The sequence below is a fragment of the Dermacentor albipictus genome, chromosome 10 (genome assembly GCF_038994185.2).
Source record: "Dermacentor albipictus isolate Rhodes 1998 colony chromosome 10, USDA_Dalb.pri_finalv2, whole genome shotgun sequence".
In the NCBI taxonomy this organism is placed as follows: domain Eukaryota; kingdom Metazoa; phylum Arthropoda; class Arachnida; order Ixodida; family Ixodidae; genus Dermacentor; species Dermacentor albipictus.
The window spans coordinates 91,766,805-91,792,195 of record NC_091830.1 but is presented as its reverse complement, the minus strand read 5'-3'; the positions used below and the strand labels follow the sequence as shown (position 1 = coordinate 91,792,195).

At 48.2% G+C, this 25,391-nt stretch overlaps 1 protein-coding gene across 2 annotated transcripts in view; it reads left to right on the top strand.

Annotated features, from left to right (window-relative positions):
• Positions 1-2,854, top strand: part of LOC135918157 (PIH1 domain-containing protein 1-like) — a 101,318-nt gene extending 98,464 nt beyond the window's left edge. For both annotated transcript variants that reach the window (XM_065451815.1, XM_065451816.1), the window contains exon 8: positions 2,703-2,854. In XM_065451815.1, coding sequence (XP_065307887.1) covers positions 2,703-2,744 — 42 coding nt within the window. In that variant the 3' untranslated portion in view covers positions 2,745-2,854. The remainder of the gene's footprint in view (positions 1-2,702) is intronic.
• The last annotated feature ends 22,537 nt before the right edge of the window (positions 2,855-25,391 follow it).

Sequence of the window (25,391 nt, the reverse complement as noted above, 5' to 3'; positions counted from 1 at the left end):
ATTTCGTTACTACTGTTTACAACACAAGGCTATTTTTGCATTGCATGCCTTATCAGAATCTTGCCACCCTAGCCAAGAATCAAACACGCAACCTCGTCCTAACAACATAACGAAAATACCACTTGGCCTCTGTGGCAGGTTACTATGTAATTTAAGTTTGAAAACATAATTATAGAGGAACAAACTGCGAGATATAGACTTGAGCTCCAAATTAAGAAATAACTCTAAAGCACTTCACAGTCATAGTACATTACTGGTAAGAATGGGAAAGAAACAGTGTCCCTGGATAAATAGGATTTGCCTTTGCTGATACAGTTAACTTCTGTAAATGAACACCACTTCGTTCGCAATTCGTTCGTAAATCTAGAATCCCTACAATCACTTCACTTTTATTTCCTTTAGCCACAGATTTTCGTGCACAACTTCTTGCCAGCTCTGCCCAGCAGAGTAGCAAGGGTTAAAAAATCGCAAACATTTATTGGGGGCCACTTCAACCCTCTGCTTAACCACTGGGATTCTTGTTCACTTCATTGTACAGAATATTGTAGCACACGACCACATTTAGGAAGGCACAGCCATGTTTGATGGAATGCTTGGTGTGCCACATTCATCACTAATGGTGAAGGAGTGATTTTCTATTCTTCGTAATGCCTGCAGCAAACCATGAAATTTTTATGTTCTGTGAGCCACTAATTCCAATTTTTGAAATGAAAAACGCTATGTGAGTGAGTGCACAATAAATTGAAATTTAATTACTGTGTATTAAAAAGAATCATTCTACCACAATAACTTCCTTTCAATGAAGCTTGCAGTGCCCTGGAGTAAAATTATGCAACTTTGGCAGATTTAATGTCAGCCATATCATAATTTGTGAGTGAATAAGATAACCTTTAGTTGACAAACAAGGCTGTTGTTTTTAACTGGATACATGAAGGTTAGGATAATTTCGATTACAGGCATGTACTCATTGGTAGATTAGGATCTCCACCAGTCATGCAAATATGGCTCTTTTTGAATCCACTATGGAGCTTGTTCGATCAACATTAAAAGAGAAGCGGCAGTTGTGTACAGTGCCAGATGAGCTGTTGCACTAAGCTCGCAAGATAAGTGGACCTTGCTTTGTAGAGGGCGGGGAATTGTAGGTATGGTACAAGGAGGAACTGCAGCCACAGCTTGAACTAGAGCGCATAAATGTGTTAGCACATATTTAAGTGGCATATGTAATTGCGCCTGATGTCTTGCACGTTGCAGATATGTTAATGTGTATAGCTATGAGCAGACAAAAACAAAAAAGGGGACAAGTTTATGTGCCCTGTAAATAAGAGGGCGAATCAGAAAGTCTTTGCTCCTATATTTTTTTAGCCAAATTATGGATGTAAATGCTTCAGTCAACACATCTATTCCCAGTGGTAGACGCTTGTTGGACGGGCCTGGCCTTATCTGTTGGTAGCTTCGTGGCACGGCTCTGCCGTCAGTCGTTGAAAGTGGTGGTTTTGCTTCACACATTCATGGTGTATTATTGACAAAGTGTGATTCGTTTTTTATTGGGCAAGGGACGAATGTTCATCGAAATCCAGAGGGAAATGCAGCCCACGTATAGAGAAAGGTGTCTTGCTTTGAGAGGTGTGAAGTGGGGGTCTGGCTAGTTCGCAAGAGGCTGTGAAGACTTGCATGACGATGAGCGTTTGGGAAGGCTACGTGTGTCACTGACTGCTACAGGGGCATCTCAGATTTAGTGCGGCAATGGAGCAACTGTTGGAACTGGTGTGAGGACTATGTGACCAAATAGTGCAAGGTATGTAGAATAGCACATTTGTAATTACCTGTATGTACCTTATTTTGGCTAACAAAAGATAGCGGCAAAGACTCAGATGCTCCCTCATGTATACAGTGTATATGTGCACAGAAATTAACTATCCCACACAACTTTGTTAGCCATTCATTGCTATACCAACCTTTATGTTCAACTACACCTGACATAATGGTAGAGAGAGAAGTGCAGGCTAAAGTCTAGTATGTGATACTTTCATACAAAGGCACTGCTGACTTAATGTTTCAGCATTTAGTGACTTGTTCGTTTTGAAATGCATTGCTTGCAATGGATCCATGTTCGATCACACTCTACTATTGTGAGACAGTTCAAGTAAAGGACCTCTGGGTAATTTTACTATCTATTTGGTCTTGTCATTTCATAACACTGTCATTGAACTTATGTTTGAGTGTCCAAATGAGTTCAAATTAATGGAAGTTTGCTCTGTACGCATGAACACATAGGAAGTGTGCAGCTAGGGCTTGGGAGTTTGGAGAGTGAAATACGCAAGAAAGTTTAGTTTTTGCTAGTGCTGGATATTTTTGAGTAAGCTTTATAGATAGCCACTGTGGTGGCTTCGCGGCTGTGGTGTTGCTCTGCTATGCACGAGGTTGTAGTATCGAATCCCGGCTGCATTTTCATTCCAGCGAAATGCAAAAACTCCCGTGGCTCATGCATCGAGGGCACATTAAAGATACCCTGGTGGTCAAAATTCATCTGGAGTTCCCCACTATGGCGTGCCTCATAATCAAATCGTGGTTTTGGCACCTAAAACCCCAGAATTCAATTCAAGCTATATAGATAGTTATATTTGCAGAAGTTCCGGATCAGACTGGCAAGTGTTGTTCGTAGTAAAGCAAGCTTCCTTGTTCTTTTATTCATATCTTTACAGGTGCTGACAGTCACTGTGCCTATCGTGTCAAGGGAGTCCTGATTCTACAAGCTTTTGATTGTTTGATGTTGCCAATTCAAGTTTAAATGTAAATGGAACAGCTACACTGATTGTGAAAGCGCACCTGAATAAAATGTTTGTTTTCTATCAAAGTGGCCAATATAATCGTCAATCAAAAGAAAAATGTATTTGGCTCACATTAAGCAAAAATTGGCCAATTTAGGAAGTATTCATGATCGTCAGACCATATAATGATCGAACAGGGGACAAGCGTACAGTTTGATAGCTTTCTTGTCTTCCGTCTTTCTATGCTTTGTCTCATCTTTTTTACATGCTGATCATCATGAATGCCAAGTCACATTTTGGAAGAAAAAAAATGGCAGAGCGGTTGTTGCTGGGGAACACTTATACCATCCAGGATTGCAAGTTAAATTTGTTGCACAAGTCTCTCATAGTATAGTAATACTAATTCTTTCTTTGATTCTATTCAGTTTTTTCAAGCCGTCCCATCTAGTTGAAAATGATGCCAGCAACAGTGCGGGAGTAGCCAGAAAGTCGCTGACATAGGGCAGAAAGCATTCAAATAGAGTTGTCATGCTTTGGTGGCACTAGGCCATAAAACCATTTATTTTGGGTTGATGTTTCTGTCAAATTCAGCAAATAACTTGAGCAATGGAACATACGTGGCTAGTTGGAGCAGATTCACAGCCGTCTTGCGCTGTTTTACATGGGAAAACAATGAAGTGATGACACAAATCATACGATAGCACCAACTATGAACTGTTTTATTCATGGCAAGAGCTTCTTTATAGTTCCGAGCGACGCCTACTTAATTACGGACGCGGCTTTTGCATTGCGAAAAATGGTCATAAAGTCGATTAAAAATTACATTCTCAGTTTTTATAACTCTTTTTCTATGTGATATGGAAATATCGTCACTGAAAATCACGTTGCTCCAAATAATGAATTGGCTAAGGTGTCAAAAAATTTTCGCGGAAATCGCGAGAAAACGGCGTTTTTCAAGCCGCTACATATATAGAATGTCGCAACTGAGGGCCGCCATCTTGGTCTTGTCAGAAAGCCCATTTAGGTATGGTGCTTCGGCAATCTCTGCACAAGAACAAGCGCATCGAAAATGACGAACCCTTACGCTAACGGAAAAGCGGGGTAAGCGAAGCTTGTCCTACGTGCACCTAACCTTCGCCATGGTTAAGTATCCCACAGGTAACGTTGCCGGATTGCTTCGACCTCCCGCTCCCTCAGCTTGGCATCTTATGGTTGCTGTCGGATTGCCTGGGCTCGGGCTGCTTTAACGGCTGGATTGACGCGCCGACGACGAGCCCTTTCACGGGCGAGTTCTCGCCGCTGCTCGTCGAACGCTGCCAGTTCCTAGGGGTAACGCACAACGTGTGGCCACCCCATTGTTAATGACTTACGCGCCGGCGCAGCTGTGAACTCATGAAACTGCCCTTTGCTGCATCTGCTCAGGGAGGGACTGTTCTTCTTTGCGTGACCACAATGCCACCGAAACTTGTGAGCCAATACAAGCTTAGCTTGAAAAAGCGAATGATAGAAGGTTCTTCAGAAGTTGCCTCTTGGCCACGCCTGCCATGACTCCTGCACGCTTCGCCATTGTTCTGTCGCTCGCCGCGTAGCGGGATCCTCTGCGCTTTGCACTTCACCAGCTCTCGACGTTAAAGCCTCCGTAATTTTGAGGGGAGTCGAAGCGGCCGCAACGCAGACATCTCAGCAGCGTGGCTGATCCCTCCATTTGTGGACGCCTCAGACCCTCGGCTAAGCATCCCGAGCATCGGCGACGCGGGTTTCGCGACTAAGCTTCGCGCGCGGTACTATCGGACACACGGCTAGGCCTATCGAGCAGCAGTGCTTCGGAATTCGTGACTAAGCACATCGAGCGTCGACTCGGACCCACGGCTAGGCATTTCGGGCGTCGGTACCTCTGGCTTTGCGACTAAACACATCGAGCGTTGACTGCTCGGACCAGCAGCTAGGCATTTCGCACAATAAAAAAATTGGAGGACGCTTAAGCTTCGCCTTCAAGAGTGGGACGCGACAGCGTTCCCGTCGACCCGCCAAGGGGTATAAGACAATGCGCTACGGCACAGCGATCACTTACCATGCGCCCCGCATCGGACTTAGCGCCCACCTATCACGCGGTGAGCGTCGAGCAATGCAGCGTTCGGCGTGGCAACGAAACGTGCGCCTGAGCGAACGGAACGAACCAAAGAACTCGGTGTCTCGGAGGGGAAACGATCTACGCCAGCCAAACGTCGTGATCGGCACGGGCAGAGAGATAGATAGTAATCTAAACCGGGAGCACGGCGAAGCGTCGTCAGGGGAGAGGGAGTCCCGCGACGCGCCTGGCAGCGGTCCCAATGCGCGCGCGGCGCGCTTCCTGTCGGGGCAGCGCCGTACATTAAGAGGAGGGGGTCTTCTGTGTTTGCCGCAAGATGGCTCTGCGTGTGCGGAAAGCGCAGAAGAAATGCAGCGGAAACGCACTTCGCAACTCGTGTAATTGTGACTTCTGTACGTTACATGTTCATAATTACCGATATACACCGCAGTATAACTTGCCACGGCTCGTTTCGAAGGCAACACCGCAATCACTAGAGGCGCGTTTGCACCGCTTGGAAGCATCGAACTCGTGGCTGAGTGGTAGCGTCTCCGTCTCACACTCCGGAGACCCTGGTTCGATTCCCACCGGGCCAATCTTGGAAGTTGCTTTTTATTTAAGAAGCGCCTGCCTCGATTTATCGCTCACGGTCAACGCCACAAACGCCGACGCCGACGACACCGGCTTTTCTGCGACACGAGCTCCTTAACGCTATCGCGTTAAAACATCAGACTTCGCGACTAAGCACATCGAACGTCGACTTGTCGTACCCGCCGCTAGACATTTCGTGCAATAGCACCTTGGACTTCGCCACTAGGCACATCGAGCGTCGACACATGACAGCATTTCGGGCATCTGCACCTCTGACTTCGCGACTAAGCTCATTTAGCTGCGGCTCCTCGGACCCGCTTTTATGCACATCGCGCAATAACACCTCGGACTTCGCGACTAAGCACATCGAGCGCCGACTCCTCGGACCCGCGACGGAGCATTTCGGTCATTGGCCCCTGTGATTGTGCAACTAAGCACATCGAGCGTCGACTCGACGGACCCGCGGCTAACATTTCGTGCAGTGACATCCCGGACTTTGCGACTAAGCACATTGAGCGTCGATTCCTTGGACCCAGGACTAGGCATTTCGCGCATTGAGCGTCGACTTGTCGTAACCCCGGCTAGGCATATCGCGCATCGTTACCTCGGACTCGCGACCAAGAGCATTGCGCGCCGACTCTTATCATATTGTAACAACATCTCGTAACAATATCTGTCGTACCAGGCTTTCATAACGATCACCTCATCAGGAGCTCACTTCACTAATCCCCTTGAGTTTGCACAGACATCAGGCTGCAGAAGCAAGGCATCAAACAAAAGTGAAAGCTGGTAAAGCACCGAGCCTATATATATCTATGAGTGGCTCTGAGATCCTAAGCTCCACAGTCATTATCAAGGGAAGACGACTCGGAAGGCTTGTGAGAGCCTTCATTCAGTGGCACGTCCGATTCTACCGAAAGAAAAGAATATTTGGATAACGCTTATTCGTCGCCTTTAAGATTTAGAACGCGATAGCATTAAAAATTCCTGGCTGCTTCTCATGCTGCCCGGAAACTGGAGCTTATGTACCCACAATGTTTACCGGGAAACGCTGACCGTGAACGTTATGCACGAAGGCGGCTTTCTCGTAGAAACGCGGCCCCTTTTGTGGGCCGCGATGCGGTGGAGGCGAGCGCCATGTAGAGGTATTGCAAGGGATCGGGCGCGCAGCTCCGCGGCCCCCGAGATGGTCGCGTGCCGGCGCGCGCAATTGGCGGACGACGTGGCCGGTCTATGACTGGTAGAAACGCGGAAAAAAGGGTTTATGTGACTTTCCGCGTAACAGGCTTATGTTTTCTCGTATTTGGAATCACAGTCCGATGCTATCACGTCTGTAGGTTGTGTGTAAGTCGTACTTTACGATTTTTCCGGCGTATTCTAGCTTAAGAAATTCAGTTATTTCAGTAACTTCCTTGTGCCACATGGAGGGCCTGTGTATGGGTGGTTGGTTTCTTTTTTTTTGCCGGAACGATGCTGAGGCCCGGTTTCCTGCGACACGGAACCCTTAACCCTATCGCACTAAGATGCTTCACTGATTGCATTAAAGACCGCTATGAGTGAGGCAGTCTGCAGGTACAACATGAGCCATATTGTTGCCGACACAGAGTTATGCTCCTCACTTGGTTTGAAGCTCGCGCATCATGCTCTTTGTACAATAGCTGTAAAGAATGCCGCGCAATAATTGTAGCGAAGGGACACCAGACAACATACAGGTCACATGTCCAAGAAGCCCCGCATCATAAAACGCAGCAAAGACTACTAATTTGATGCCTGTTAGAGAACTGAACAGAACGTGAAATTTGGAGCCGTTGTCAGAAAACCTTTTTTTTAGAGCGCATCTCTTTGGCGTCCGTTCCTGGGTTTCGCGTCGTCGTCGGCCTCGTAACCAGCTCCGCCCCCCTTTCATCCCCCCAGCGCTAGCAGCGACCGACTGATACCGCTGGATGCCGCTGACGCCGCTAGAGAGTCAAGATAACGTGACTGCATGGAACACCGTCGCCGCCATGCAGAAAGAGGAGGAAAGGGTCCCCCCCCTGTTCTTGTGTGGCGGATAGGGTGCTCTTCAGTTGCCGACGCGCCGGTTATTTCACGTAGGCCCCGGCACGTCGACAAATACGTGACCACCTTCCCACGGCTAGACCTGGTTCTTAGCGCTGCGGAAGCGAGGGTATCATATTGTTTGTGTCGGCATCGGCGGCGTTGTCCCTGAAACCAACTCCGCAGCTGGGGTTGACTCACTATCGGCGTCATCGGCATCAGTCAGTCGCTGCTATCTCTTCCCTCCTCCCTTTATCGTGTTGTCCGCTTGCTGCGCGCGCTTCTGCCCCCATCGTTTGCCGCTGGGTGTACACGCCGCCCCCCTCCCCCCTCTTCCTGCGAGTCTCCGGTTGTCAAAGCGCCGGCTCGAACTTAATTCCTTTCTTCGCTCCTCCTCCAATGCAACCCCTGTGCGGTGGCAATCAGAGAGCCAGATCGGTGGCGGCGGATCTGTATATGTGCACCGCCCAAGCCGAAATTGCCGCTGCCGTTCGCCCTGTGCGGTGGCAATCAGAGAGCCAGATCGGTGGCGGCGGATCTGTATATGTGCACCGCCCGAGCCGAAATTGCCGCTGCCGTTCGCCACTGCGAAATTATCTGCCAGTTCTTTCTGAGCCATGAGCGAGACGACCGATGGAAGTCCTCCGTCTGCTGCTGCTGCTGCTGCTGCTAAACGAGCTGCCAGAGCAGAGGCCCAGCGCCGTCGCCGTCATCATACATGTGTTGCTCAATTTCTTTGCCTCAATCTATCGAAAAGGTGAAACAGCTTATTTGCTGCGCTCAAATTTCGCATTAGGAAGTAACGTAATCGTCGGTAATTTTTTTCATTACTGCTCAGCTTTCGGAGCTGATTTCTTTGTTATTGTTTGAGTTACTTTAACTACTTTTTGGCCTTTTTCGACACGTTGCTTGGCCTACAGTACAGGTCGTGACATTCTTGTTGACGTTTGCTAAATTTATAATGTAGCTGTTTGTCTATCTGAAAAGCGTGCCTGATGCGAAGGTAATGTAAAAAATAATGCGTACATTTTATGTTGCGAGAAAAAAAAAGGCAAGAATATCGCGTCCTTTAGCACACATTCAGCTATGCAATCAATATTCAATTATCATTTTTTAATCTTCTCAAGCCCTCCAAAAAGTGCGAAGAAAAATGTTTGCTGAATAAAATGCTCTCAAGATATCACTTTCACACGTGCATCGAAGCATGTCGAAGATATTCTGGATATGTTTGCCAATTTTCATCAAGATTCCTTAAGGAATAAGAAAGTTGGCTTTCAATGAAACTTACCCCCTTAAAGGCTTCATATACGCTTTTACTTGGCAAAGGGTTTGGTGCTATTATACATTGCTTTCTTGATCTTCCTGTTGTTCACAAGTTCATGTTCTTCAGTTTTAATGTTAACGATTATTGTGACTTCACCTACATGTCAGTAAATAGCTTGACATGAATAAGATATTGGCTAGTTCTCGCTTTCGTATATTCGTTTGTGTCGTCATATCCTTTTGTTTTCCCGCCTAAAACGACGCAAGACAATTTGACAACTATGACCCTTGTATAAGGTTCATATTGAGTTGGTTCCACTGTGCTTGAACGAGATACAGCGGATTCCGCTTGGTGAAAGGAGCAAGGATCCAGGTTCTTCCTCCCTCTTGAGGGCACTGATTCTTTCTCCACTTGGGCGTCCGAGACGCGCCGCCAGAGATGGTCTCCGAAAGTGAAGAATGCTGCCGCTAATCACAGCGGCGATAGGTCTGCTAGAGGCTTCAGATGGATCGAAGCCGACAGACACATCTGAAGGTTGAAGGCACTTTGTATTTACAACGTTCTGCAAGATATGCATAGAAACGCTAGGTGGAACTGTAACACATAGGACGACCCTATATCGGAAGAGCAGGTGCTCCATAGCATCTGGAGTGTACTCCAGAATCTTGATCTTTACTGGCGCGGTGAATAATGGGTAAGTCGTCCTTGCGCGCCGTTCCGATGAGCCTCCTGGCCAGCGCACATCAGGAGCCAGCGGCGGTCGCTCACTTCTTAGCTTTCCCTGTCAGAAGGACCGCACGACATGCACGGGGTGAAGCAACGATATTCACTCTTCCTGTGGTCATCTTTGTGCGCTAATGGGCACTAATTGCGTCGTAATGCGCCCCCCCCCCCCGCGTTTGCTCAGTGCTATTCGGCTCGCATGTACATCTCGTAAGCAGTAATCGTCACTATGCGTGTCGGGTATAACCGGCCAGTGTCATGAACCGCGCACTGGTCTCATCTCGGTGACGTCACCGCGAAAGGCACACGCCGCTGGCGACCAGTTATCCCATTGTGTTCCCCTCGTCAAGCAAGCACCGTCGGTCACATCAGCGCTAGCTCTCTCTTTGCCCCTTTTGAAGCGAAAGCCTTAAATTCCTTATCAGACGGTGGCCTAGAAAATGCGACATGCGGCACAGGAAGGCAGGTGAGCTCGGCTCGCGCAGAGATGCGCTCGTGCCACTGCTCTCACGTTCGTCGTTTTCATCCACAGCATGGCCTCGATGCCGCTCATCATGCCGAAAAAGGCAAATCTAATTAAGATAGAGTTATTTCAGGCTCTCAAAACACCACCTTCGGTGGTAGTCGAACCCTCGAGCTTATGTGGAAGTCGAACACACGACCTTTGGTGTTAAAGCGAAGTTAATTAAGGCACACTAAATTAAGGTTGCGTCAATTAAGGCACTCGTAGCCAGGACCTTTGGTCGGAGAAAACAAGCAATAAGAAGTAACAACGCACTCGAATGAGAACGTCAAGTAATTAATATCTCTTAAGAGCCCAGGAATTCTCCTTCACCCTCTTTGGCGTATGCTAAAGTCACTCAGCTTTTTGCAGCCGTTCTCCTCGACCGGACGAAAAGGAAGGAAAATGCCGATTTCCAGCTTCCCGAGCTAAAATTAAAGAAATAACTCGCGCTTTTCCAGCAGCTGGATTATACCCCCTGCCTAAGTCTAAGAAACATCTCTACATTGTTGCCGAAACAAGAAAAAAGGCGGCTGCGTGTAGCACCGCACTTGTGGAAGGCAGACGAGAAGTGCGGTCGTAACTGTGAGAAGGTATTATTTCATTTATCAAATCGATGTTATGCTATTCGTGTTTTCAGAAGTGTCAAAGTATTGCTGCTACAATAGCTCCGTGGTTTCCTGTCCAACTGATTTGGTATTTAACCAGTAAAAACGGAACCAATCGGATCGAAAACGAAACGACGCTCTTACAAGTGATACGCAGTTCTACGTGTTGCCGTAGCCATGCGTGCGCGTTTAATTTCCGAAACACAGAATAAAACGCAAATGCCTAATAATATAGCAACTGCAGTTCTAAGCAGTAATTATGTTGTACTCAATAAAAGCCGCCTTACCTAAAGTGACCTCATAGACTACATCCGAAGTACCAAGATTTCACCGCCATGCCTCGCCATTTACTGGTTTTTGAGACTTTCTTTGCCAATTGAAAATTATAATTCCTACTTAAATCGCGAACAGTGTGCTATATTCTATCACTATAAGAGATGGTCATTTCATTTCCATCAACGTCTCACAGCACATTCTGGCCAGTTGTCGGTCCCTTTAAACGAGCCGTGGCTCGTATACTCTTCCGAAAAGGCACTGAAATCTGCGGCGTCCAGCCGCGACAGCTTCCTGCTGTAGAGTCCGTCTAGACGGTCCCGATCAGTCAGAAGTCGAACAACTTATTCCGTTGTATCTTCCTGCTTCGCCCGAGCTGATGTCTAAAGACTTCGCCTCAGGCGATGGAAATACATCGCCGCTATCTCTAGCAGCAGTACTCTCCACTTGCGTAGACTGTCTCTGGTGGTGCGTCCCGGACGTCCATGTGGATAAGTAACACTCGTACCCTCGAGAAGGAGCAAGGAGAAACTGGATCTTCACTCAAGGCCAGGCGCCAGCCTTGCTTTTTACGGTTCAGCCACTCGCCGTACTGTCTGGTGGTAGTGTTGCAGTAGGCGGGGTTAGCCTGGCGTACATAGCCGGCAATTTTCTGCCTGAGCCTCCTATGAGTCGAAATCGGGCGTGTGTCATCAAGTGCCGGTGAGCCCCGTGTCTCGAAGGAAGGCAATCAGCGGTCGTTGTACTCTCTTCCTGATTGCCGTGCCCTTCGGGGAAAACCTTCGGGGAAAACGACGACTGCAAAGGAACTGTGTGCAAGACCACTTTTTTGTAGGCTGTCAATCATTGCTTTCATTGCTGAACTGCGAGCATAGCTGAATGAAATGTTGAATGTCGCCGATATCACAGGCACAGAGCTTGAAGCCCAACCCAAACAACCAAGCTGGGACTCCGCTGTACGCGGAACCGACTCTGCTGTACGCGGAGTCGGTTCTGATGTGGTAGCGTCGCTTCGTCGCGAGTAAGTCCATGTATCACACAGGCTTGCTGTGGACTCTTGTAGATCGCCCTGAAGTGATTGCAGATTGCATCCTTAGGGTTCTGAAAAATGTTTATCTCTCTCACTTTTGGGAGGCATGTCAGCGCTAGGTTTGCAAGAGCGTCAGCTTTTTTGTTTCCTTCAATTCTTACATGGGATAGGATCTATTGAAATTTTACGTTAAGTCCCTCGCTCGCAATATTTTTAATCAGTGCCAGAAATTGTTTTGTAAACTTCTCCCGAGGTAGGCGATGGTGTAGTTGTAACACTGACTTTGAGTCCGTCAGCACCACGACATGTCGTGCAGAATAGGCCCGTAGTTTTCGCAAAGCAACGCTGATTGCGGCGCTTTTTGCTGTTGTAGATGAAACTACGCGATCCAGGCGGCCAGACCATGACACGTCAAGGGAGGGTATGCAGAATGCTGCTGCACAGATATCTGTTTGTGCACACACCGACGAGTATGTGTACACTTGTAGGTGACTTTGACACGTTGTGCTCATGTGCTCCACTACAAGAAACTGCTTCGGCAGTTGGAATGGTGCCTTTCGGTGGTAGCTGCGGTACACTGAGACTAATGGTAACGTCCAGAAAATTTCATGGCGGGTCCAGACGACTCCGTTCAGGCCATTCCAATCCTTAAAAATCGGAAGGTGTTCAGCGCCGTAAGTAAACGGGAGCGAGTTCTTGCTCTTAGCGGAGGGAGAAGGGCCGTACCTGCGGAGAACATCGCCTAACCTTAATAGCTGCATCAACAAGGCCTTAGATGCCAAAAGGCGGAGTGCAAGACACTCTGCTTCATTACTAACCTTCTTGTTTGAAGCCGCCTGAGGAACTCCCATCGCTAAGCGAAGTCCAGTTCTATGTACTGCTTGCAAGCGCTCGAATTGGCTCGCTGATGGTGGTATCAGAGGTAGCTGATAGAGACTACGGCTTGTTATCACTGCAGCGTTCCGTTTAAGCATGGACATAGAATTGTTTCCTCAACGTACACCTGCCATGCGACTAAGTTCTTTGACTCTTTGCACTCATGCAGCCACGACACTTTCAACTGCGCTTCGCCACAGTAGCTTGCTGTTGGTGGTGATGCCCAGAAAATGAATACTAGTCGCGCGATGATTGCGATGGCATCTGATGTTCATCTTCAGGCGTGTTGACTTCCGCCTCACTTCCGGGAAAAGTATGGCAGCAGAGCTATGTGGATATAGATAGGCCAAGCGTCGATAAGTGGTGTTCGATGATGGACATTGCGCACTGGGCTATCCGGGCTAAACGGTTCCGTTGGTAATCGGAAATCGAAATCCAAATGTCATCTGCGTAGACGGACATATTTAGTGCCGTACATTCAGTGAATTTGGAAAGCTGACTATGGCAACATTAAAAGGCAAGGAAGATAGGAAACTTTTTTGTGGAACGCCGACTGAAATGCGTCACCTTTCGCTCATTGCAATTCTGTGCTTCATCCGGACACATCGATCTCTGAGAAATTCTTGTACGAATCGAATAGCATTGCCCGAGACGTCCATGGCTTGGAGTCCGCTGATGATGCCTGTATGAAGCGCGCAGTCGTATGCTTTGGCAACGTCCATAAAGATGGCAAATGTCGAAAGGCCGTCGACGTGATGGTGCTCGATGTGGCTTAGTAAGTCGAAGACACTGTCCTGGAGACGCAACCATGAACAAAATCCGTTCATACACGATGGCAGTCTGCTTCCTTGCCCAAGATTCCAAGTTAACCTTGTACAGATAAGCCTTTCCATCAATTTTGATACATCTGATGTTAGCGATACTGGCGGACATAACGTGAGGTGCGAAGAATCCTTTTCGGACATGAGCACTGTCACCATCCATGCTGCCGTCCACGTTTCTGTCCATCTCTTGCGCTCCAGGAGTGATTAAATATGTCCACAAGGTGACGTCTTCGCTCGTACGGCAGATTTGTCAGCATCTGAGTGCTGATCGAATTGGTACCCACAACACAGCGTCATAATTTGCGAAGCGGCTAATCCAACTCACGAAAGGTTAGTGGCGTATCTATCGGATGGAATGATTGAGATCATAGAGGGTTCGCCACTTCTGCCGATCTGCCAGATGTGTATAGATCTGCAAGATCTTCTGCAAGGGTTTGTACATATTTGCTTTAAAGCAAGTGCTTCGAAGGGCCTGTGCGGGCGAACCTTTCCCGAAAGGCTATAGATTACGCCCCATCTCCTTGTCACGGGAGTAAATGCCGATAAGCTTTAACAGAAAGCGGCGCACTGAACTGTTCGTAATTATTTTGTGTTGTGCCGTATGACAGCGCTTAGCCTGTTAAGTTTTCGCTGAGGGATTTCCCGTTCCCGTTACTTTCCGCTCAGCTCTCCGACGGGCTGCGCAGAGGTTCGAAAGAGGTTTTGGCTTCTAGTTTCAAGTCAGGAGTTGGAAAATAACGTGGCAGTTTCAACACTGGAGTAGCTAATATCTTGCTCGGGAACATATCTGCGAACAGATCACCTGGAGATGGACCTAACGCTTTTCTGTATGTGTCCCAGCGTGCCACAGTACAGAATAGTCGACCAGCAGTCAGAAATATGGTGATGTTGGTGATGATCGGTAAATGATCATTTCCCATCCTGTCCGGGGCCGTTGTCAATAATACCAAAGGTTTGTAGAATTGAACATGAGATCGGTAGCACTCGATGAATCTAGTGGCCTGAAGAAAGTCAGTTTGCCATCGTCCGCCACACATATGTCAGCCACATCCGTGGCTGCTACAAGTTGCTTGCCTCGAAAATCCAGGTTTCCCAGAGCAAATGACGTGCGTTAAAATCTTCACGGATTATTCTAGGGGAGGGGGGAGTAATGCAAAGGTCTTAGAAACGCCTTCATGGAGACCTTCATTTGTAGACGTTATACACCGACACCACACCAAGTTTTCGGTTTCCCAAACGCACCTGCACAGCGGCGATTTCCAACAAGGTAGAACAAAGGCCTTGTACTGTTATGGTGACATGGGGTATTCCTCGCCTTATGTATATCATGGCACTTCCGTTTGCAAATGAAGGTATACTTCGGTTGCCGCGTATGATGTACCCTGTGATCGTCCTTCCGTTTGGAAGGCCGGCCTCCAATAGGGCTAGAATAGGTATGTGTATGTCTCGAAGGAAAATGTCAAGTTCACACAGATGCTGTAGAATGCCAGCACAGTTCCACTGCATTATTAAGTGCACTTTTGAACAATAGAATGGACGAGGTGGGCGAGAAATTACCATATGCTACTACGCGTTTGTGGAAGTAGGGCAAAGTATTATTGACTCAAGAGCCACCACTGCTTCTGTCACATCCTTAGTTGAACTCGCAGACATCGTCAGGATGTGTGAGCGTTGAACAAAGCGCGTGTCACATGCTGGCAGTTTTCCTGCTGACTGCTTCCAATTGGTAGTTGCGCTCGATTCAACGCGGCAACATAGGGCGCTTTTCGGGCTCTTTTTTAACAGTGGCGGGGACGATTTGCGTTGGCTTGATTGGTTTGATTGGTTGGATTGGTTGGTTTGAGACGGGGGAAATTATATAGATACCTTGTTTCCAAACCACTTAGTTCTGGCGCGCTGGACATCTCATTCGTGTTCGGTGATGCGTTTGCATCTTTCGAACCAAAGACATGCATTTTATTCCTTCGCTGAGTAGCTGTCCGTGCAGGACATCGGCCGTAACCGGCTGGATGATTGCCACCGCAGTTAGCACACACAAACTTTACTTGCACACGTCTACAAGTCATGAGGCATCCCACAGCGCTTGCATCTCTGTTCCCCACGACAGTATTTAGTTACATGTCTGAAGCTCTGGTAGTTAAAAGAGCGAGGTGGTGTCTCCATATAGTAGATAAACTCGTATCTGGTAAAACCGAAGTTAATCGTCTGCGGGCGTTCAGAATTTGGAGCAAATATGAGAACCACAGAGTTAGTACAGCTGGACTCCCATTCAGACGACGAAATTTGGGTCCGGCGGATCATTCTTCTTGAATGGAACACTCCCTGAGCTCTCAAGTAGGTGAGCAGCTCTCCATCTGAGTACCAATTTGTGACTGCTCTAACAATGTACGTGTTTCTCATATAACTGTGCGGGACACGGGCAGATATGGCTATACTGCCTATATTTTGGTCTCTAGAAGTACGTTAGCTGGTTTTTCTGTCTCTACATTCAAGAACAATGCTCCCTGTGCTGTGAAATAGCTCTTGACTGGGGCTCCACAGAGAATCGCTTCAGTCTCGGAGTATAGTACAATAGAGTTCACTTGCCTTAAATCATCTCTTTCGGATACTGGAGTAATGGTGTTCCGCTGTTGCACTCAAGGGTAAGGTGTTCAAACCATCACTTGTAATCTGCTGGAATTTCTGCCACCATTTCATTGTGCTGCACCACTTTGCACGTTTGCTGCGCGCGAAAGCCCACGTGCAAAATACTGCCTGCAGTTTAGGTTTTTTTTTCTCAAGGCTGTGGAGCACTGCGGTGGAGCTTTGCGTTAGGGGACTGTGTACAAGTTGATTTTGCAACGGCGAGAAGAGAACCGCGATCCGAGGGACTCGAATTTTAATGGTAAGCATTATTTGCGAACATACATACATACATACATACATATATACATACATACACACATACATACATACATACATACATACATACATACATACATACATACATACATACATACATACATACATACATACATACATACATACATACATACATACATACATACATACATACATACATACATACATACATACATACATACATACATACACACATACATACATACACACACGCCAGCCAGCCAGCTAGCTAGCTGACCTCTTACTACTTGGTGCTGGGTGTATGCTCATTTTCGCGTTGCAGGTGTGGTCGCGGTATCGTCGTCGTTAGACTTCCGTCATCCGGCTCTCGCCTCTGATTCTCGCGTACTACTTCTGCCGTGGCAGTTTGCGCGCGTAAGAAAATCCGGGCATGTCGACTGCGGAACGCCGGATGGTGCTTGCCTGCGCACGCACACTGATTCGAAAGCAAGTGTCCCGCCCCGTGCACGCAAACCGACTCCTGACGCTCACAGAAAAGCTCTTTGAAGACGCAGTTTCGTCGAGAAATGCCTCAACTCGGACATCGAGTTCCTCAGAGGTTTACTCGAGCAGGTCAAAGATGGCACACTACATACTGGTATACTACTTGGCACAGAGCAACGGGAGCGTGTTCGCAATGATCGAGCCCGTTCTTTACGAACCTCGGCATGCCTGAGCACAAAAATGAGCGCCTGCTTGAAGTCATCGAGAAGGTCAAAAAGCCGGTCGAGGCGCGCCGCCTCAGGATCATTACTATAGCCAACTACCAGCGAAATACTTCGCATACCTTGGATGCCCGAAGCAAGTGGGATCTGCATTTTTGTATTTTAAACCGTACGCAGAAGGTGGGCAACAAATAGACTGAAAGCATAGGCTATATGTAGATGTAAGGGGAAAACATGAAATAAAAGTGAACAAGAAAGAATTTGCGATAGGTGTGAGCCCCACGCGCACCTTGCGCTATATATTTTTTGTTATTTCTTTGGAGGGTCGACAGGTAAACAGCAAGACGCTCTGCAAGAAGCGGTTGACACTACGGAAAAGTACCTGGAAGCATGTGGACTGATGTGCGCACCTGAAAAATCGGAGCTCTTGGTGCTAAGAAAGCGCACAAGAGGCCGACAACCGCTGCAGATACCAGACCCGGTAGTAAAGGTGGGAGGCATCATGATTCCGCAGGTTACGACGCTCCGCATCCGCGGACTCCTGATTCAAAAGGACGGGGCTGGGGGAGCAAAGTTGGAAAAAATTCAGAGAACAGTGCAACAAATAACCCACCTTATCAAAAGAGTGACGAGCAAAAGCCACGGACTCAAGGAAGAAGACTGCACGAAAATAATTTAAGCGCTGCTCACGAGCATCGTCACGTACGGGACCCCATACGTTGACATGAAGAACAGTCAGCTAGACAAAGTAAACGCCCTCATCAGAAAATCACACAAAATTGCCTTGGGTCTGTCCCCCTCCACGTCCACAGCGAAATTACTCAAAATGGGAGTCCACAACACGTGGGAAGAGCTCGTGGAGGCGCACAACGTCAACCAACTGGAGAGACTAAAGCTGACAAAGACGGGAAGAGCCCTGCTGCAAGATCTGGGCCACCAAGTCGAGGATGAAAGGCACCTACCTCAGCGTATCCCACACGAGATCAGAGACAAGCTACACATAAGTACCATTCCCAGAAACATGCATCCCGAGTACGACCAGGAAAGGAGACAGGCGAGAATACAGGCGCTCAAGCGTATACTCGAACGCACCAACAGCAAAGAAAACGTTAGATATACGGATGCAGCTGCGTACAGTACCAACGACCGATTCGCAATCAGCGTGGTCGACGAGAAGGGCGAACAACTTACAACCACATCCATACGTGCCAAGGACGCGAGCATTGCGGAAGAGGTGGGCATAGCCCTGGCCCCCGCAACGTGCAAGGAGGCCATGGTTACCGTGGTGACGGACTCGCAAGAAGCATGCAAAAGGTATATGAATGGAAGGATTGGAAAGGCAGCACTTCAGGTCTTGAACAACACCAAGATAGAAGCAGCACAAATCCTCTGGACGCCGGGACACGAGTCTCTCACGGGGAACCAGGCGGCGCACGCCGCGGCTCGAGATCATGCACGCCGAGCCATCTCCGACGCGCAGAGAACACGTACCAATTAACGACTGTGACGAGGATGATGAACGCATATCCAAGAAGTACTCGGATATCTTGGCGCACTACAGGAAGCAGAGGCGTTGCTACACGTCCGCGTATAAGACGATAAGTAGGGACCAAGCGGTAACCTGGAGAAGACTACAGGCTGGAAGCTACCCACACGGAACACTGCTGCACGCCATGTACCCGGGCATCTACGGGCGAGACTGCAAGTTCTGCCCGCCGGACACGCCCAACACCTTGCGCCATATGGTGCTTTGATGCAGGAATAATCGAGAAGCACCACCATCATCATCGCCACCAGGCGATAACATGCAGAAAGAGGCGGATTCAGAAGAAGAATTGGAAGACCAGTCGGAGGCTCTGCTGGTGACGCAAGACCCTGACAGCCAGCTGTGGTTGGTGAACAGGGCTCGGGCGGCGGCAGCGAGCCATGACTACCTGGACTGAGGAGGCCACCCACCTTTGGGCTCAAGAAACCTGGTCTCACAATAAAGTTTATTTCTCTCTCTCTCTCTCTTTGGTCGTCCCACGATGTTACAGAAAGTAATAGATGTTTGCTCCTGTTGAATCTTAAATGTGTATCACTGGAGAGTACGAAGTCTTTACCATATAAAATGATCAATCGTTTGTGTTTGTGTGCATGTGTGCGCTTTGATTCCGTCCTCTCGGTGGAAGCACATCCAATCTTCTTCTGTCTGTAGATACGTAAGTTTAAAATTGATTTTGTTTATTTTAACTATCTATTGAACTGCTTAATTATGTGTCGAATAGTGAAAGCACAAGATCCCCAAAGAGGAGAGGCAAAAAATACAGAGCATAACAGTATAGTGTGCACAATAACAGTTCAATATTACGTAAACAAGATAATACCTCAAAGTGCAAAAACATTTCTGTAAGTTAAGCTAGTGCTTAATACAACATTTACCTTACTTCATTGACATCAATTGTGTTGCAAGAAATGTAAAAAAAATGTAGACACAATTATGCCGCAGATTCTAAGGTTTCAAGAAAATGAAGACTTCCTTTTGGAAGCTTGTTACATTCGGCAATTGGTTCGGGGGTACATGCAAAACTTGCGCAGCTTTTTCTGGCCAAGTACGGAAATAAGGACAAGAGGATAAGTATGACGGGTTTGTCGTGTTGTTGGTTGGGTTATATTGGAGGCAGGGTCCAGGACAAGTACAATATAGAGTAATTATAAAATCTAAATGTGTCACATTTTCCTAATTATAGGGTCTTGATCCCATACATTGGAATAATTCAAAGACAGTCATCACATCTGCGTGTTTTAAAAAGAAGCGAAACGAATAGCCCTTCTCAGGATTCTTTCCAGACTTGTGATGTTCGTATCTGTATAAGGCTCACACATAATACTTTGATATCAACACTAGGCCTTATTAATGACGGGTAAATAACTAGTTAGCTCAACTTAAGCGGGCGGAGGCTTCTTTAAGCTTGTGAAGCCTAAGGCACAAATATCGAAACACCCGTGAGTATGTGTTACTATTATGTGCATACCGATTCAAGTTATTTGTAATCCGCACCCCAAGATATTTCTACTTCGTAACTTTAGTTCGTTGCTCGGAGCTGATAGAGCAGGGGAACTTACGAGGTACTTTTAGCTCGCGATCTCTCATCTAAAAGCATGGGAATCGAGAAATTGATTTTTTCCTCAACCGCTGCACCGTTTCGATGAGTTTTATTGCATTTAAAAGAAAATATTACCTAGGGATTGTATCAATAAAACATTTAGTTTAGACATTGATTTTTTACAAGTATTGATGTACACTTAGTAAGAAGTTTACGTAGCCTTCACTCAGCAATAATATAAGTATAACACAATTTTGTAAGCTGCATCTTATAATAAACCTGTAATAGACAAAATTGATGTATTGTACACCTCTCTGAAATATACCAGTAACGAGTATAAATTTAGCAAAACCCTCATAAACTTTTTAACAATTTCACCTGAGCTGTAAATTCATATATCCAGTTTGTCCGCTCTGGAACATATTGTCACGGCTCACTGGAGACAAGAAAGGAGAGCGGTATTTATTCGAGAGAGTTAGGGCAAGCGCTCAGCTCAGGCTTCTTCTTCTCTAGCGCCTCGCTTGCACAGACGAGGTCGTCGTCTTTTTCGTCAACGTGGTTGGGCGCTGATGGCGTCGCGGCATTTGCCCTCCTCCAGAAAGAGCATCGTCCCGATGCTCTTTCTGGAGCATCGGGACCCACTCTTTGCCCACACTCTTTGCCCGGGCTGGTAGACGACGCATCGATGGTGTTCATTGTAACGTCGGGCATCACGGTCTTGCTGGCTAGCTATGCGAACGCGCGCGAGCTGTCTTGCTTCTTCAGCGCGCTCTGTAAAATCTGCGGCGTCAGTCTCGGAATCACTGAAGTCATGAGGAAGCATAGCATCCAGCATTGTAGTCACTTCTCGACGTGGAGGAGACTGAATGGCGTCATTCTTGTTGTTTCTTGCCGAGCCGTATTATAAGCAAACGTTACGTAGGGTAATATTTGGTCCCAGTTCTTGTGTTCCACATCGACATACATGCACAGCATGTCTGCGAGAGTCTTGTTGAGGCGCTCCGTAACCCCATTGCTTTGCGGGTGATAGGCTGTCGTCCTTCTGTGTGCCGTGCCACTGAGGGTGAGTACAGTTCGCAAAAGTTCGGCCGTGAACGCGGTTCCCCTGTCGGTTACGATGACCGCTGGAGCACCGTGCCTCAGGACGACGTTTTCGATGAAGAACTGTGCGGCCTCGGCTGCTGTGCTGCTAGGAAGTGCCTTGGTTTCAGCATATCGCGTAAGGTAATCTGTCGCGACTATGATCCACTTATTTCCGGCAGCAGATATTGGGAATGGGCCCAAAAGGTCCATCCCAATTTGTGCAGACGGTGTTGCAGGCACTGGAACGGGATGTAATAGTCCGGCAGGTTTCGTAGGTGGCACTTTTCGCCGCTGACAGTCAAGGCACGTTCGAACGTAGTGCTTCAGCTGTGCTGCGAGCCGTGGCCAGTAATACTTCTTTTTGATCCGTGCTAATGTTCTTGTGTAGCCTAAGTGACCTGAGGTAGCTTCGTCGTGACAGGCCTGCAAAATTTTATTGCGGAGTGTTTTAGGGACGACTAGTAGATATTTCTTCCCTGTTGAAGTTCCCCCTAAAAAGAACACTGTTGCGTAGGCAGAATGATGACAGGTGCCTCGAGAACAATCTGGGCTTGTTTGTGGTGCGGCCTTCTAAGAAATCAATTAGTGACGCGAGCTCCTGGTCCTCTTGCTGTTGTTGAGAGATAGTGGCCGCATCAACAACTCCCAAAAAGCCAGTGGATTCGTCACCATCTCCGTCTGATGACTCGATCGGCGATCTGGAAAGGCAATCAGCGTCTAAGTGCTGCCTTCCCGATTTATAGACCACCGTCATGTCGTATTCTTGAAGCCGTAGGCTCCAGCGCGTGCCAAACGTGCAGATGAATCTTTCATGTTGGTCAACCAACAGAGAGAATGGTGGTTACTTATAACTTGAAATGGGCGGCCGTATATGTACGGACGGAACTTGGTAACTGCCCATACTACAGCCAAGCATTCCTTCTCTGTGGTGGAGTAGTTCGACTCGGCACGTGACAATGTTCTACTCGCGTAAGCGATGACTCGCTCAGCGCCGTCTTGCCGTTGAACAAGGACGGCGCCTAAACCTACGTTGCTGGCATCGGTGTGGATCATTGTCGGCGCATCCACGTCAAAGTGGGCAAGAACAGGCGGAGTTTGTAGACGGTGCCGCAACTCGTTAAATGCCGCCTCCTGCTCCTCGCCCCACACAAACGTGACATCATCTCTGGTTAAGCAGGTAAGCGGTGAGGCGATGCGTGCAAAACCCGCAATAAATCGCCGGTAATATGCGCATAGGCCCAGGAAGCGTCTGACTGCCTTTTTGTCTGTAGGCCTTGAAAACTTTGCGACGGCTGCGATTTTCTCAGGATCAGGTCTGACACCTGTGTGACTTACTACGTGGCCCAAAAACTGTAGTTCTTCATATCCAAAGTGGCACTTTTCAGGTTTTAAGGTAAGCCCAGCTGACCGTATGGCTTGAAGAACCGACCGTAGCCGTCGGAGATGTTCATCAAATGTGGCAGAATAAACAATGACATCATCTAGGTAGACTAAGCAAGTCTTCCACTTAAGGTCTGAGAGTACAGTATCCATTAGTCTTTGGAACGTGGCTGGGGCGGAACACAAACCAAAAGGGAGAACTTTGAATTCATAGAGCCCATCAGGCGTTACAAATGCAGTCTTTTCGCGATCCCGCTCATCGACCTCTATTTGCCAGTATCCACTTTTTAAGTCCATCGATGAGAAGTACCGTGCATGCCGTAGCCTGTCGAGGGAATCGTCGATGCGTGGTAAGGGATACACATCTTTTTTTGTAATCCGATTGAGCTTGCGATAATCGATACAAAACCGCAGGCTACCATCCTTCTTCTTAACGAGTACCACGGGCGATGCCCAAGGGTTTTTTGACGGCTGGATGACATCATCTTCTAGCATTTTCTTGACTTGCTGCTGTATTGCTTCACGCTCTTTCTCAGCCACGCGATACGGATGCTGTCGGATGGGTATTGCAGTTTCCTCCGTAATGATGCGGTGTTTCGTCAGTGGTGTTTGACGCACACGGGACGTTGTAGAGAAGCAGTCCTTAAAATCGTCAAGCAGTTCCCTGAGACTTTGTTTCTCTTGCGGCGCTAAACCTGGGTCAACGTCGACGACGGGTGCATGTGGCATCGTATCGGTGGTCGATTCTTCTTTTGCAGCAAAGCAGTGTTGAACGTGGTCAATTTCATCAAAGTATGCCACAGCGGTGCCTTTACTGATGTGCCGGCGTTCATTCGTAAAATTTGTCAGAAGTATCTCTGTGCGACCACCGATTAGGCTGACAATACCGCGAGCGATAGCAACACCTTGATGGAACAGAAGTGCAGTTAGTTGTTCGGCTACGCCGTCCTTGTCAAACTGTTCTCCGCAACTGACGGAGACAAGACTGCATGATAGTGGTGGTATGCAGACGTCGTCGTCGGCGACACGTAACGATGTACGTTGGCGCTCTTCGTCGTGGCTCGTCTCTGTACTAGTTGACAAGGTTATCTCGCCATCCCGTATGTTAACGACGGCACCGTACTCCCTCAAGAAGTCCATTCCAAGGATGAGTGATCTGCAGCACTCTTTTAAGATCATAAAAGTGGCGACAAAAGCTGTATTTCCTATCTGGAGTCGTGCAGTATATTTTCCTGTAGGTGTCATTATCTGGCCACCGGCATTTCGAATATAAGGGCCCGTCCATTGCATTTTGACTTTTTTAAGCCGGTCTGCCAACTGCTCACTCATTATCGAAAAGTCTGCGCCAGTATCAACTAAAGCTGTCACGTCGTGCCCATCAATCGTTAAAAGTAAGTCGGAACTCACAAATTCGTCGGCGTTCCGATTCTCCGGGCTGCTCTGCTCGTTTCTCTGTAATGTCGGGGGACTTTCGGTGGTTCGACGACTTGCAACCTTCCCCCCGGAGGTCGCCGGTTTCAGTTTCCCCGCCGTGGGCTTGGAGATCGGCCTCTTACCACGTCGGCGAAACTGCGACGGTTCGGCGAAGAATAACGCAACGGAGACGGCGAGCGCGACCGGAGATTAGCTGAGCTGCCTTGTTCCCGAGTGACGCTGTCGTCGAAGCGTCGATGTCTCTCAGGAAACTGTCGTGGAGTGGCAGGTGGCATTTTCTGGATGCCACCCTGGCGATGAGGGCAAAAACGATAAATGTGCCCTGGTTCGCCACAGCCACATTGAAAACACAATGGTCGGCGATCAGCAGTGCGCCATACATCGGTCCTGCGAAGCTGGGGTCGCCTGAAATGCTCCCTCTGTATCCAGGCAGCAATAGGTGGCCGCTGGTGGTACTGCTGTACTGGCCCGGTAGAAAGAGGGCGTCGAACAGCGTCCGCGTAGCTGTATGCGCGCGGCTCTAAGCGTGTCTCGGGACACGGTTGAGGGAGTGGCTCAGGTGATGCAAATGCTTGCCGGATTTCTTGGCGGACAACTTCAGCGACCGAAGCAACAGTGAACTCCGTCGGTGTCGCAGTTTGCTTCGCAATCTCCTCGCGCACAATGTCTCTTATTAGTTCACGTAGCGAGGTCTCGTCTGTCGCTGTCAATACTGCGGCTCCTGCAGGCGCATCGTTTGTCAGGCGTTCGTATTGCCGGCAACGCTGCTGCAGCGCCCGCTCGATTGCTGTGGCTTCCTTAATGAACTCTTCTACATTTGTAGGCGGGTTACGCACGAGACCAGCGAATAGCTGTTCTTTGACGCCGCGCATGAGATGGCTCAGCTTCTTGGAATCAGGCATGTTGGGATCCGCGCGGCGAAACAAACGAGACATGTCCTCGGCAAACATCGAAACACTTTCGTTTGGCTTCTGAATGCGCAACTCGAGAAGGCGTTGTGCATTATCTCGGCGATCAGTGCTTCCGAAGGTGTCAAGTAGCCGACGGCAAAATTCGTCCCACGTTGTCAAATGTGCCTCGCGGTTTTGGAACCACGTCCTTGCGCTACCTTCAAGAGCGAAGTACACATTGGAAAGCTTCTGGTCCGGACGCCACTGATTGACCTTAGCTACGCGTTCGTACTGGTCCAGCCTGTCTTCGGCGTCTTCATACGTGTCACCGTGGAAGCTAGTGGGGACTAGATTGTTTTGAACAGTCACCTGTGTTGGACTTGCAAGC